The sequence below is a fragment of the Microplitis mediator genome, chromosome 2 (assembly GCF_029852145.1).
Source record: "Microplitis mediator isolate UGA2020A chromosome 2, iyMicMedi2.1, whole genome shotgun sequence".
In the NCBI taxonomy this organism is placed as follows: domain Eukaryota; kingdom Metazoa; phylum Arthropoda; class Insecta; order Hymenoptera; family Braconidae; genus Microplitis; species Microplitis mediator.
Window position 1 is genome coordinate 10353414 of NC_079970.1, and position 16618 is coordinate 10370031.

Below are 16618 nucleotides of genomic sequence, written 5' to 3' on the forward strand. Positions count from 1 at the left end.
AATTTTAGTTCCGCTACACAGCAAATACAGTCAACTTGAACCAAGAAAAATAATCTTGATACAAAAAATTTTTCTTTAACGGTTTGGAAAATCGAAATTTTCTACACCAAGTAAATAATTCTCTTAAAATTTTCATCTTCAATCAAAATTTTTATTCCTCAAGTCTACATATTTTATGCTTAGATCAAAAAATTTTAACTTGTATTAAAAGTTTTTATTTCTTATTATAAGAGATATTTCTTTGAAGAAAGCCGTGTTTTGGTAGTAATATTTCATTTTTTTGTTTGAATAAAATAACATCACACTAAAAAAAATACTATTTTCCAAACAAGAATTTCTTGGTTCAAGAAATCCGTTCAAAATATTTATTTTATTATTATTAATTGTCAATTTCTTGAGAAAAGAGCATCGAATTTATTTTTATTATTACTTGAATTTGACATTAGATTATGAGTAAACAATAGAATAGCTTTACTTGAATTCAATAAAAATTATTTTCTTCAATTCTACGCATTCTTGAGACAAAATTATATATTCTTGAAAATTATCAAGAATATATGTTCTTGTATCAAGTAAATGTTCTTAATAAAATTATTTTTTTTTCTCAGTGTACTTGAAAAAAATCCTATTCGTTTAACGCAAGAAATTTCGTATGGCCCACCTATGAAAAAAAAGTTGCTTAAACCAAGAGAAAAATTTCTGAGGAGAAAAGACATGTATGGAAGAGAGGAAGGTCACCGGCGATAGGAAGTAGCAGCGAGAATAGTTCGGTACTCGCCATGAGATCGCGCCCAAACGCTTGTGTCAACTTTCATTCCAACAAATATTTTCGTTAATTTCATGGTAAAAGATCCTTTCCACAGAATATAAAACAAAAATGTTGTTGCAAAAACAGACGGTCGAATGTACATCTTTGTATTTATTGTGTGTATTGGAGGTACAATTTACTATAATCACCAAGGTTCGTCACTTTCGTTTCATACTTTCCAGATCTACTTTTCAAAACATTATAAATCAATGAAAACGACTTCATGAAGTGATAAATTTTATTTTAATAAGCCATTGATAGTCATCTGTTGAAGTCTTGAAACAGTATAAATGTCCCATAATACTTCAATTTTCGAAAATTATTATTCTTCAGTATAGTCCATTATCTTCAGGTATTTTTGTCAAATAGAATTCCGTTAAGTTGTCCATATCAATTATTCGAGATAGTGAATCTAATAAAAATAATCTTATTATGGGCGTTTATAAGCAAAAAATTGTAATCAAAATTGATATTCAAACCTGAAAACCCTGCTGAATGATGTATGTATCGTACTGGACGAGCGTAAATCTGTTTAATTGTTTTTCTGAGCGATGAAATAAAATTACGTGTTGGATTCCATGTAGGGCTCCATTCTTTCACTACTCCAGTATTAGATTCTTCTGATAACTCAGTGACAGGAAAGATACTAATTATTTTATATTGGTTTGCATCAATATTCCACATAAATTGACAACCCGTCATATAACTTCTTCTTTCTTGTGAACTAGCAAACATATTATATGAGTTAATTAATGTAATGATACCGAAGTCTGCCTCCATTTTACAGGAGACCGTTGCTGCGCCCTCTTAGGCACCAACTCGAAATATGTTATATTATTAAGGTCAATACGATTAAATAAGCTATAAAATTAATCATTTCGCAATTTTTTTTTATTTCTAGAGCTATTTACACTTTTGCCTTCAAATCGCAACTGCTTTCTTCTCTTACTCTACCTTTATCGTGCGGCTGTGGCCCGACTTGTGCCTGCTATACTGCATCATTACGACATGCCCTACATCCCACCTTGCGGTGACAGTGTAGCGGTCAACAAATCTTGAGCAAGTCAAGGAAGATACAGCAAAATATCATATTTATATATACTGTTATTTCAAAATCTCGACCAAGATAGCTACTAGGGTAGTAATCCTGCTCAATGCTACTTAACTTGGTGATCGTCCAAGCCACACGCTAACCGAATGGCTGCCTCTGCCACTAATTTCGCAATTAATTGAATGAAAATCTTTCGATTTTACGAATTAATAGTTTAGCTATAATTAAACCTATATTATAATTGGCTTAGGCAAATACTTGTAGAGTCAAATCTTTTCTTTAATATAGAAAACAACCTTAGAAAAGTCTCTCAAATAGGGCACTCAATCGATTTTTTTTCAAATTTTTGAGAGAAACATGTTTAATGACATGTAAAAAAGTCCCTGTTTTAAAAAAATTGTTCAAAACAATTAGAATTGATTCAAAACGATTCAAAACAATTCAATTTTAGTACTATTTAGATATACATTCATCATTGAGCAAATCATTTTTTCTAATCAGGGGTATAACAATCGAATAAGTACGCTCTGAGAACATCAATTTTTTCTAATTTTCAGTATTTTTCGATTTACTCCGAAGTGGTTATAGATAAAGACCTGAAACTCGCAGCATCGAAGTATCTCATGGGTACAAACATTCCCTGAAAAAATGAGCCCGATCCCTATCTGGGGCCGATTCGGTATACTTATCGTCCCATGGCCTTTATAAAGAACCGATAATAAATGAATGATTGATTCAACAGACGCGAGGTCTGATAAAAATTTAATTAATTAATAATTGAAATTATTGAACAATAGTAATTAATAAATTATCGTAATTAAAGTTAATAACAATAAAAGAAAATCAAGTGTCCGAAAAGTAAAGAATCGAGGAAAATCAAAAGTAGTCAGTAACGCATACATTGAAAAATCGAGTGAGAATCGGGTAAACGTGGTATTGAGATTTCCGACGTAAATTTATTGTTGTTACAGATAATTACTAAAATGAAATTTGATAAAAGTAATCGTGAGACAGTTAATTAAAAATTAATTAATTAATAAAAATATCTTTAACTAAATTTTAATTAATTAATATTATTGTTGATGAAGGACGGTTAATTGGTTGTATATTAATTGATTTGTAATTTTAAACGGTGAATTGAATGGAAGGATTTTTATATTGGTAAAAGGAAAATTGTTAAAAGAATGTGTGGGTTAAAAGTGAAAATAGTGTTAGTGATATTAAAATTGTTAGTGTTAAAATCACGTAGAGGGTCAAGGTGACCGCGTGAATTTGTTGTAAAGGTCTTATATCACGTAGAGGGCCCAGGGGACCGCGTGAATGAATTAATTGTTAAGGTAAAAGTCGCGTAGAGGGTCCAGGGGACCACGCGGGAATAAATGTAAGGTTTTAGCCACGTAGAGGGTCTTGGTGACCGTGTGGAGGATGAAGTTAAGGTTTAGTTGAGTCGCGTGTGTGTGTATAAGTCCAGGGGACTCAGTGTGAGTGTGTGTGTGATGCCAAAGGTAGTTGGCTTAATAAAGGTTTAGGAAATCGTCAAAGGTAGTTGACGAGAATAAGTTTTAAAAGAAAATGTCAAAGGTAGTTGACGGTAGTAATAAGGTTTATAAGTGTTATAAGGTCATAAGGTTATAAGGTATATAAGTTATATGGTTTATAAGGTCGTCAAAGGTTTAACAAGTTTTACAAGTTTTATAAGGACAACAGGTTTATAAGGTCATATAAATAAAGGTTAAAATTGTTGTTTTAAATAAAGTGTTAATAATTATAAATTATCCTTCCTCTTCCTTCTCTTACAAATTAATTAATCTACAACGACCCTGATGATCTAAGATCCGGCTCTGGGAGGCCGTTATTACTTCCAGTGGGGCCCTTAAAAAGGACGACCAGAGTAGCAGCATAGCCCTGTTATAACATAGTAATAAAACGCGTAACTTAATCACTATTCTAATACACTAGCAATCTACTTGCGATTTTGTTAATACGGGCAATTACTTGCATTCTTGTAAATCGGGAAATTAACTAGCGTTACAGTTTGTATTACTAGGAATTCTTTTGCGATCATACTTTACTGTCTTAGTTTATTAATTATTATGAATAAAGTTAGTCTACTTAAATATTACTGTACGTTACCGGCGATATACTCGCAATATAAAACTAAACTGTGTCAGCTACATTAAATCCAGCGCTTGCATCTTTTTGTAAGTAATTTTTATTATTATAATTGGCAATACACAATCGTTGCAATTGTTAATCATTCACTTGATCTATTATCTGTTCATCCTATCCATATCCTCTTTTACTGATAAGATTCTTGAATAGTCAACAAAAGCATTATTAATTAAGTTATAAATAATGATTCGACCATCAATAAGAATAATCTATACTCTCTAAACATGAATTAGTGGAAATTTCATCAATTACGTTAGTGAAGCAGTATTCACTTCATAATCAGTGTATTTCAGCAATAAACTAGTGAATCTTCACTAATAAATTTAGTACTATAATTTTCGCTAGCAAATTATTGATTTTCACTACTGAACTAGCGATATTTTCATAATTTCTACAAGTAAAACTGTTATTCACTTCTTAATTTATGAATTTCACAATTTCACTAGTAACTTTAACTAGCAAATAATTAAATATTTTACTAGATATAAATATAATTAATAATTATGGTACTATTTTTAAAAATTTTAATAAAAAACTTTCAAAATAAAAAAAATAGAAGTACATAACAATAATATATTTATATGAAGAGTACGTCAATCATAACATCACAGATTCTTTATTTCTTCATCAGTTATTGTTTAGTATCATAGCGAATATACTATTTACACTCACGCGATCACATACGTAGGCCAGCGCATTGGATAGCATCAAAGACTTTGAATCGGAAGGATGCAGGTTCGAGCTCAGCAGTCACCGGGATTTTTTCATCAATCAAAATCATGTATACTTCCTCTAAGTAATGATTCTAATACATTAATCACATTTCGGATTTAATTACAAGTGTTTTATATTTTTTTTCGCAATATAATATTTCTTTTCACCGATGAAATCAGTGGATTCCCATATTCACTTTTCAATTTAGTGGATTCTCATATTCACTTATCAAATCAGTGAATTCCAATATTCACATATTCATTTAGTGAATTTACCCCTGTAAATTTTTAAATTGATCTATCGAACCGTTTTTTGGGAATCATCGATCAAAGTTTAGCTAAACAATTAAAGGAGCAAGTTTTGTTCCTTTAATTGTGTAATCATAATCGAAATGAAAAAATTTTTTTTTTTCGACTTTTCTCAAATTTTTGCGTTGGTAACTCAGCAAATGCAAGGAAATGACAAAAAAAATAAAAAATTTCCAAAAAATGTCAAAAAAAATCGAAGAAAAAAAAAAATTGAAACTTGTTTTTTGTGTTCTAAATTTTTTGTTTGACATTTTTTGGAAATTTTTTATTTTTTTTGTCATTTCCTTGCATTTGCTGAGTTACCAACGCAAAAATTTGAGAAAAGTCGAAAAAAAAAAATTTTTTCATTTCGATTATGATTACACAATTAAAGGAACAAAACTTGCTCCTTTAATTGTTTAGCTAAACTTTGATCGATGATTCCCAAAAAACGGTTCGATAGATCAATTTAAAAATTCACAGGGGTCTTGGAGGTACATTAAGCTAAAAAAGTCCCTGGCAACATTATTTTTTTTATCGATATTTGCAGAGTAGCGGTTGATTTACTAAAAAACCAAAAAAAGTCATTTTTTTGTACTTTCTTCTAATGGATGTTAAAAATAAAAAAAATTTTTTTTTTCAAAAAATGATGACAGGGACTTGTAGGGAATTTATTCAAGTTTTCAACGCCGCCCTTCAACTTTCTGTGCGATCATTGGTACCTGAAATATCGAAGATCAAAGCCAAAAGGATCATTTTCTGTTTGAAGGCTGATATCTCTGCGACAAATCGTCCTACGAGGTTTAAAAAAAAACCAAATTGAAGCTGAATAAATTTGCTAAGCGATGTATGCATTCGTTTAGTTGAAAGAATTTTTCCGCGGTCCGTGGGCTCTTCGGAAAAAAAAAAAAAAAATTTAGAAATTTTTTGGCTCGCGGTATTTCTCATGTTTGCGCAATAATCGGAGCTTTTAAAAAATTTTGAAAAAAATACACCTAAACTAGAGATTTCAAGCTATAAAATGCTTTTTTTAAATTTTCGATACGATTTTTTTTCACCAAGTTACAGCCTTCCAAAAATCACTAAAAAATTTATAAAATTTTTCTGCTCCTTTAATTTTTTGCATTAGTGTATATATATGTATATATATATATATATATATATATATATATATATATATATATATATATATATATATATATATATATATATATATATATATATATATATATATATATATATATATATATATATATATATATATATATATATATATATATATATATATATATATATATATATTGTAACGGGATCTTCACTGACGGGGATCCACCGGAGTGTTGTCCGAGTACACATACTGTTGCGTAATCACAACTACATTCAAATTTGAATGTAGTTGCACTTCCGGCAAATAGAGGCAGCACCTACTGGGGCCTAGTGTCTGGCAATTAAAACTTGACTTGCGCAGTGCGACGCATGCGCGTATGCCTTTTCTTGCCTCGTGTCGAGAAGACCGACGCCATTGTCTTGCGTTCATATAATTTCAAGTGACACCACGTGTTTTGTATAATCGATTAAATTTGCTGCCGTAAGATGGACGGTGGTGATTTAGGGTTCATCCAGGTCATAAGGTTACCAGGTAGGGTACTCTTATGCACTGTAAAGGTATCGGTCTTTGAGAGCTTGGGTTCGAACCCACCCAGCAAACGAAGTCGGATTGAAGTCTATTACGAACCAACCCGATTCAATGCGATTTTTGAAAACAGTGTTTCGTGTTAAAACGCATTGAATCGGATAGAATAAATTCGAGGCAGAGTTCAACTTACCGACCAAGTCGGTAGTCCAGTCGATGCGCACGAAAAAATGGTCAAAGATCATTTTTTCGGTGGGTAAAGATCGATTTTGAAAAATTTTTTTTTTAAAATACTAGAAAAAATATAAGGAAAAAAGTTACCATAAGTTTGGAGATGAATCATTTTTTTTTTATAAAGAAATTAGATGTAAAATGAAATATCTCTGAAAGTATTGAGAAGTTATCGAGACAAACTAGTATCATTGTTTTTGGGATTTAATAACGAATAAAATGAATTTTGAACGGTCTCTACGACGAATAGTTGCTGAGATAAGAAAAATAAATAAAATGACCTAATGGATAATTTTGTTTGAACCATAACCCAAACAAATACGGGTAATGACAGTTGAAAAAAATTGTTTTTTCATAAAAAAAACCCGTTTTAAAAATTTTTAAAATTTATCAACAATTAACTCTTTTTCTAACGGATAACGATTACTTTCTCTCTCTAGCAATTACCGAAGATATCCGAAGTCCAATTTTTTCTAACTCCCGTAGCAAGAAATTTTTCTAAGCCCTTATATTGAAAGTTATAGAAGAAAAATTTCAAAAAATCGACAAAAATTCGTATATACCATTCGATTCAGAATTTCGCGAGATGAATTTCTGTCGTATAAAAAAAAATATATATTTTTTTTTTAATTGTTGATAAATTTCAAAAATTTTCAAAACGGGTTTTTTTATGAAAAAAAAATTTTTTTAACTGTCATCACCCGTAATTGTTTGGGTAATGGTTCAAACAAAATTATCCATTAGGTCATTTTATTTATTTTTCTTATCTCAGCAACTATTCGTCGTAGAGACCGTTCAAAATTCATTTTATTCGTTATTAAATCCCAAAAACAATGATACTAGTTTGTCTCGATAACTTCTCAATACTTTTAGAGATATTTCATTTTACATCTAATTTTTTTATAAAAAAAAATGATCCACCTCCAAATTTATGGTAACTTTTTTCCTTATATTTTTTCTAGTATTTTACAAAAAAAATTTTTCAAAATCGATCTTTACCCACCGAAAAAATGATCTTTGACCATTTTTTCGTGCGCATCGACTGGACTACAAGCCAAACGCATGCAAGTGAAATTTTCCTTTTTGATATTTTATTTATATTAAGAAATTTATGTCTTTAAGGTTGGTCCGTGGTAAATTGATAAACATAATTTTATTTTTCTAATAACGTCAGAGACAAAAGTTAAAATTAAATAAGTTTATCAAAAAGAACATATTATAAACTATTGCAGAAGCTAAAAATTATTTAATTTTAAAATTTCTCTACAAACTTCTCAAAAAATTTATAAGAAAATAAAATTCTGAAAGTGAATAAAAAAAGAAATCAACTCATTATTAATAAATTTTTAGAAGTTTTAGTAGTTGGTAACAAAATTTTCTATAGTTATCCAATACTAACGTGTCGGGTCTGATCGTATTAAAACGGATTGAAAAACGGAGATTTCAAAAACTGCATTGAATCGTGTTAAAGCGGATAGAATGTTGAATCCGACTCAATTCGATCCCGTTTGCTGGGGCAACTCGAAATTATCGATTGCTCCTGCCTTTCTCAATTCTAAATTGAAGATGCAATAAGTTAAATAATTTTTGCACCCATCTCAAGTAAATAAATAAAAGTAATTAATTAATTACATTAAGGGTTCATAACCCTCTATAAAAATATAATTATTTTTATAATTGCGAGCACCGAAGCTCAGAAAATAAATAATAAAAACATCAAGCATTCCAGTGATCTATAACCTGTTCCTGAGGAGGTTAATTCAACGAAAAATCGTACAGGTGCTTAACTACTCTTTTATAAATTAATTCAAGTGCTCATCAAAATAAAGACTCAGTTTTATTATTTATTTTATTATCATTATGCTCAATTTCTTAATTAAATTAAAAGTTATTTTTCGCTCAGTAGCCTCTGCAATCATGCTACCACGTGTTCAACAAATAAATTAGAATCAGTGTAATTTATTATGAGCTCATTAAATTCAATTAAATTAAGTGATCATTATTATTGAAACTCAATAACTAAATTAGTTATGCATTCAGTGCTATTAAAAATAGTAATTAATGTGTTCAATAATTAACTTCGCTCGGTAACCTCTGATTTCATGTTACTTTTCATTCAGACACTTTTGCGATCAACTCAGTGTTCAATTAAACTCAACTTAATTATTTTAATTCGTTTATTTACTCGAGCTCAATTCAATAATTTATATTCAATCATTTACGTATTCATGAGCTCAGACATTTAACAATATTGATAAATTAAATCAACGTTTTAATTTGTAACCCAGTGATATTTTGTGCTGTGACAAATAAAAATATTCTTATATTTTTAAATATGCGTATTTTTCTAACATCCCAACCACCAACCAGTCCTGGCATGCATTTATTTTATTATTATTACAACACATACAATTCGGCAACCTTGTTCAAAATATTGAAAGTTGGGCGCGAGGTGATTTTATAATCACCAAATAAACTATTAAAAAATCGGCTCAGGGTGGTGGATCGGGGAAAGGTCAGGTACTTAAGACTACGATAAAACCATTGATCGGTATTACTAATAAAAAGTATCGGTAACAAAACAAAATATAATTTGCCGGTACCGGCTTGACTTGATATAAACAAAAAATTGTTACTCGAAGAAAACAGTCGGTTGTCGAAATAAAATAAACTTATTTCATTTTTCATACACACATACAACGTGCGTATTGTCGGAATACGTGATGGGTGACGTCAGAGTATTGCACACGGCAATACTCTACTGCCGCACGAATGAGACACGGATAATCCGTAATTCTCAGAATTGCTCGATTGAAATAAATAAAATAATATAGGAATAATATTTTATTTCGGTGACACGTTAAATCGCACTATCATACAATTCTTGCGCGTAATTAATTAATTAATTTATTAATAGTTATTACGCGAACGTGTCTCACTTGTTCAATAATAAATTCACTCGTACACTTTGTTCAGTTTCACGCCGATGCTTCGGCTTGTTCACAAAAGGCGGTTTATTGTTCACTCGGAATTAGTTCACTATCGATTAATTTAACGGGCCGTTCATCAAAACTAGGGATTGTTCTAAACGGCGTAACTCGAATTGTTCAATAGTCGGGATCGAAATTGGTCGTTTTGTCGGAGTCGAATTGTTAAAAAAAAAAACCGAAACGCGGCTGTTCAGCTCGGCGCTCAGAAGAGGTTTTGGCGCCCTTTAGGGGGCGTCAGACCAAGCAAGTGCCACCCTCTACTTGGGTTCTGAGACTATTATTCCAACCGTTAGCGGTGCCCGCATGTTTTGCACCTTGTAACATGTGGCAACTCCGTGGTTGCAGGAAGCTAATAGGCACCTCTGCGCGGGCGAAGCCGTCCCCTTTTGACTGTCTTAAATATCTAAGGGTAATAGCCCGTACACAATACTATCACAAGCTATAGTTAGCAAATGATATTCACTTGGTGATGATGGTAGAGGGCAATCTTCAATAGTTGCCGTCCTAAGATCCAAGTGGGATAATGTGGAAGAAACCCTTTGTAGGGTAATGAGTTATGCTGCAACTCACCACTTATCTGCAGCCTGTAGACCAATACAGGGAATTGGTACCATGGGGGCCCCATTTCGAGCCCCATTTCGGCTAGAGTCTCTTTATTTCCTAGGATGGAAGGAATGGGGGGCCGAGTGAGGTAGGACTCGTGGTGGCTGTGGTTAGATACCACACGCAATGGGGATTTTTTATTATACCCCCGGTAAATGTCCACTCTTGGTTTCGGCCGAGTGTCGCTTAAAGCGTAGAAGATGGGGTTTTTGCAGCGCATGTATGCCCAAAAGAGCGAGGAAACGGCTTCCGTGGAGGAGGTGGACTTAGGTCCCGTTACGTTCATTAATTGTTCAGCTCGGCGTCGCAGCCGGATCTCTCATTTCAATCCATGCGTTGGATCGATTGCTCGGTCGAAGTCGAAATTTTTCTCATAGATGTCACTATATTTATTATATTTAAATAATTCTTGAACCACGGGTCGATGTCGAATTTTCATCATGTTACAATATATAGAACGACGTGTTTCGTGATTTGAACAATTCGGTTTTTTAGATCAACGAGCAATTCACTTGTGTAAAAATTATTTGCAAATTATGGACAAGTACCCGGATATTTTTTTTTGTTTATTGAACAACTGAAGAAGTCAAATTACTGGCGATAGAGAAATCAATGTGTCAGTCGTGATATTCGTGTAGCACTGAGTTACTTTTTTTTTTTGGTGAGTCGAATGAACGAAATGTGTTATGGTGCAGTTTAGATAATTGATACTATATAATTACGTACGATAAATGAACGTCAACTTAATGTAAGTGAGTTACAGCAATAAAATATTGCATTATTTTATTTTATTTTATTTAGTGCATTTCTAAAAATTTTGGATTATCTGTGTCTTATTTGCTACGGCAGTCAAGCCTGGGCATGTATCATACTGTGACGTCATTCGTCAAGTATTCGATTAAGACTCACCGTTGTGTGTGTGGGAGTGTGCAAATAAAAATAAAATGATATTTTATTTACTTTCGTCATCAAAAGTTTTGTATCGAATTTATGCAATTCATTTCGTTAATCAGAACAAGTACGATTATAATTCTTTCTGATATTATTATCGTTGAATAATAATAACCGAGAAGTACGAGCGAGTGTTACCGATTTATGTTCAATTTGTATGATAACCAAGATGTGAATCGCATGATCAATTGAAGGTCAGCGGGAAGTTTCGGGACTGGCCCACGGGGTCAACCGTTTTTCAGGTTTTTTTCTTCCAAAATTGAAAATGAGGCTTGTGGGAATTCATTCAAGTTTTAAAAGCTGCCCTTAAATATATTGATAATCAAATCAAAAACAAAGGGATCTTCTTTCATTTAAAGGCTGATATCTCAGCAACTAAATGAATTTGCTAACCAAGCTTTGCTTTTATTTTTTTGGAAATGTTTTCCCAAGCATGTAGACCAAAAAAAAAAAATTAATTTAGAAAATTTCTGTTTCGAGTTATTTCATATGATTACACAATAATTATGGCTCAAAAAAACAATTTGCTAAAAGATCTCTAATCAAGAGATTCCAAGCTTTAAGTTGCGTTCTTTAGTTTTTCGATACGACCGGAAGTTTAAAGGTCTTGCTCTTAATGAAAATAACCTGGCTCGAACAATGCTCCGAGAAGAAAACGAATGGAATGCGCTGTCATTTTTACGTACTAGAGTAATAAAGAAAAAAGAAGACGCTGAACGAAGACAATCTGCAGTTCCCGAACCTCTAATCTCGTAAGAGGTTGGAGGGGCGTAAGGAATAAGAATTACAAAGAAGAAAGCCCGAAGGCGAAGATGGACACCACCCTGAAGCAATGCGAAAGCGATCCCAGGGTGGTGAGTCCGTGTCAAAATGGTCTCTTGTCGATAGCGCGCTATCCCTACGCCAAAACAAAAAAACATACATACATACATACATACATGCAACACATGATTTTCATTCACGTGAATTTGCTTCTGATCATCACATATTAAGATCAGGCTATTCACGTGATTTTTGTTTGGTGTTCCTGATATTGATCACAAACTTCTGAGCTCTGGTTATTATGTATTAAATGATGGATAAAAAGTAGAAAAAAGCATGAGATATAATTAGTTAAACTAAAAATCGTTTTACCCGATAGCTTTCATGGAATATTCACTAGCTTCAATTTTCATCATAAGCATGCAAATAATATCGCCGCTTATTGCACACACTTCTACTATTTCAATGTCATAGTCAATGCAATGCCAATATTTCTTTTTAAACTTTTTGCATATCCATTCAGCAATATGATGTGAAAACGTTTCAATGTCAAAACTAAATTGATTTATTGATACATATGGCAGCATCTAAAACGAAAACATGATCAATTTTTAACGATATTTTAATACACTTAACAATTTTCGATTGAAGTATGCGACAAAATATATGAATAGATCAATATGAAAATAAAAATATTACTAATTTTTCTGCCTTGTTATTGCTAATCATTTGCATTCGTACATATCCTGATCCGTGTACGTCTATCGGTAATACACATTGATAACTGACGTTTTCTCCTGTTTCATCATCTGGAATATTTAGTTTGGCTAAAATTATTTTATTTAATGAAATTCACAAAACTGTATTTAAACACACCTTCAACCTCAGTAATTACTGATATCATTTCATCATCCGATTCAATATAACTTCGCTTAAAGTGATTTGTACATTTAATTATTGGATAAGGAAAAACAAAATTTGAGGTCGACACAGGATCGTCCTGGGATGAGCAATCATACTGAGTATGAATTCTGTTATGAGAGTTCTCAATACTGTGCAATTGGTTCTGGCTTATAAGTCGGAGTACTGATTTCTTTACTATTAAAAAAAAAAAAATTATGTAATTCAATGATTGTATATATGGTTGCGTAACAATTCACCCGACGACAAAATACCCGCAAACCAAAATACCCACGACAAAATACTCGCTAGCCAAAAAATCCATAAATAATATACTATTAAATGTTGAATATCTTCAATATTGTATTTAAACAAAAAAAAATTGGAATTATAATGTATATAATATTAAATAAATTAAAAAATTAGAACATAAATCCCCGTGACAACTGATCCCTACCCCTGATTAAAAAAAATGATTAAAAAGTATTTAAAATGATTTGTTTTTTAATCATTTTAAATACTTTTTAATCCTTCAAATCATTTCTAATCCTGTCTCTTATGGACATTTAACGTGTGAAATCATTTTTAATCATTTTTTTTAATCAGGGACGACAATTACTCCCAATAATATAGTTATATCCTCAAAATAGTAAAATGAAAACAACGCAAGTAATTAATTTTTTTAATTGTAAATTTTTTTTTCTTCACGAAAAAATAAAATACTGCTAACAATTATTATTATTAAATACGAATTTTGTGTGTCTGCAATTAAAAAAAAGGCCATTCGGTAGCCGAAATGGAAGGTAGATTTTCCAATTAATCTATATAAAAAGTTACATACATACATATCTTGTGATACATGTTAGTGTATAGTCATGACATGAAATTAGGCTCGTTTTCTTAGAGTGAGGGTTAAAAAAGACAACGACTATTTTCGATAGCGAACTTCAGATAGTTGATTTGACAAAACATTATATAGGTAACGTATCAAACTAACCTTCACGTAAACAAAGTATAGAAAATTTAATTAGTATGAGATCATAATTGTAATTGCTATTACAATGGCAAGATCAGATATAATTATAGGACTACAGGTACGATTGAAACATCATAAATATTAAAAGATATACTTTTAAAACATGAAATAGCTGTGAAATTTACAGGTTATTTTGTTCACAATAAAAGACAACTGACAAAATTGTATTATAATAGGAAATACATAGGTTATGTGGAATGAACACCATATTTGCAACATTTGTTGATTCCATTAGAATTTTCAAGGCCTTCAAATTATTGGAAGAAATGGTCAAAACATAAAGTTTAAGGTCAAATATTAAAGCTTACTGAACAAGCTTCATGATACTTTTTACTGAAATTGTCTATCAGTTTTAGTTTTAATGTTATATGAACTTTAACAGTGAATAAAAACTGATTTTTACGAAAAATCATGAAAATTTCGAACAGCCATAATTTCAAATCTATTTTAACGATTCAGCCCACCTTTGAACATGATCAAGGTAATCGCATATAGAATGAGTGTGAAAAATTTCATTAAGATCTGATATGAACTGTGGGTGCTATCGTAATGACAAGACCAGTGATAATCATAGGGATTAGAGGTACATTTGATACATCATAAGTAATAAAAGAAATACTTTTAAAAGATAAAATAGCAGTGAAATTTACAGGTAACTTTGTGCAAAATAAAATACAGCTGACGAAATTGGATTATAATGGGACAAGCATAAGTTATTTGGAATGAAAACCATATTTTCAACATTTTTTGATTCCATTAAAATTTTCAAGGTTATCAAATTATTAGAAGAAATGGTCAAAATATAAAGTTTAAAGTCATAAATTAAAGCTTATTAGTCAAGCTTTAAAATACTTTTTACGGGAAATCTCTATGAATTTTAGTTTGAAAGTTATATGGACTTTAAAAGTGACTAAAAACTGATTTTTTCGAAAAATCGTTAAAATTTAAAACAGCCATAACTTCTAAACTAATCGACCGATTCAGCCCATCTTCGAACTTAACCGTGGTAATTACACATAAAATAAGTGTAGAAAATTTCATTAAGGTCGGATAAGAATTGTAGACGCAATCGTGTCCTCAAAAATCCGTTATATTACATAAATATATATATATATATATATATATATATATATATATATATATATATATATATATATATATATATATATATTAGACTGTTTCATATTAAGCGACTATTTTTTAGGTAGATTTCTAGTTATTTCCATTTTATTGCCAAACGCCGAAAAAAAAATAATTCTTATCGATTTTAAGAGCTTGGCAATAAAATGGAAATAACTAGAAAAAATAATGCAGAATTTCAAAAAACTTTATCAATGATAATTTCTAGAAAATAAAATTGTCTACAAAAAATATCCTATGACATTTTATAATAAGTCCGATAGTTTCGCCGGAAAAGTAAAAAGATCTCAAAATTTACTCTAACTTGACTTCATGCTCCAATAACTTTCGAACAGATGGATTTATCAAAAAATGATAAGAGACTTTTTTTGTAGAGCATTCAATTTCCTACAAAAAACTGTATTAAGAATTCCTGAATTCTCATTAGTCGACATGGTATAAAATTCAGAACGAGCAAAAACAAGTTCTTCGAATTGTATCAAACTTTGACGTCGGTTATCTTGTGAATGGTTGAATTGATGCAAAAATCATAAAAGACCTTTTTTGTAGATCGGTAAATTTGCTACAAAATGTTTGGGAAGAAATTTTCTGTATCTTGATTTTTTCGGAAGTTATGAATTTTTTACCATGTTACTAAATGAAAAACCGAAAATTATAAACAGCCACCTCTAAATATCAATATTAAGAGCTCATATCTTAACTGTCAACATATTTTAACATACCCTTTTGATTTTTCAAAGTTCTTCAAAAAAAAAAAAAATAGTCGCTTAATATGAAAGTCTATATATATATATATATATATATATATATATATATATATATATATATATATATATATATATATATATATATAGATGCCAAAATAGGCCTCTGAAAATATGAGCCCTTAATATTAATATTAAGGTTGTCCGCATCGCACTTTTCAATTTCCCATATGAATAACACAGGAGAAAAATTTTTTTTTCTTCTGATTTTTGAAACAAATGAACCATAAATTTCATTGTAATGTCCATCAGATATTTTTCTAGAAAATTAGACGCTCTACAAAAAAAGTCTCTTATCATTTTTTAATGAATCCATCTGTTCGAAAGTTATTGGAGCTGGAAGTCAAATCTACAGTAAATTTCGAGATCTTTTTACTTTTCCAGCAAAACTATCAGACTTATCAAAAAATGTCATGGGACCTTTTTTGTAGACAATTCTATTCCCTACAAATTATTCTCAATAAAGTTTATTCGAATTCCGCATTGTTTTCTAGTTATTTTCATTTTAATGCCAAGATCATAAAAATAATAGGCTTCTAATGGATTTTGAGAACTTAACGTTAAAATGAAAATAAC

The 16618-nt window shown here is 30.7% G+C and overlaps 1 protein-coding gene across 7 annotated transcripts in view; it reads right to left on the reverse strand.

Moving 5' to 3' along the window:
* Nucleotides 1-423: 423 nt before the first annotated feature.
* Nucleotides 424-16618, reverse strand: part of LOC130678429 (uncharacterized) — a 68173-nt gene continuing 51978 nt past the window's right edge. For 2 of the 7 annotated variants that reach the window (XM_057485613.1, XM_057485614.1), the window contains exons 7-11: nucleotides 13079-13300; nucleotides 12902-13011; nucleotides 12575-12789; nucleotides 1288-1532; nucleotides 427-1220 (exon numbers count right to left, since the gene is read on the reverse strand). In XM_057485613.1, coding sequence (XP_057341596.1) covers nucleotides 1138-1220; nucleotides 1288-1532; nucleotides 12575-12789; nucleotides 12902-13011; nucleotides 13079-13300 — 875 coding nt within the window. In that variant the 3' untranslated portion in view covers nucleotides 427-1137. Of the gene's footprint in view, nucleotides 1221-1287; nucleotides 1533-12574; nucleotides 12790-12901; nucleotides 13012-13078; nucleotides 13301-16618 lie in introns of all 7 variants that reach the window. The other 5 variants (XM_057485611.1, XM_057485612.1, XM_057485617.1 and 2 more) reach the window with 4 other exon arrangements.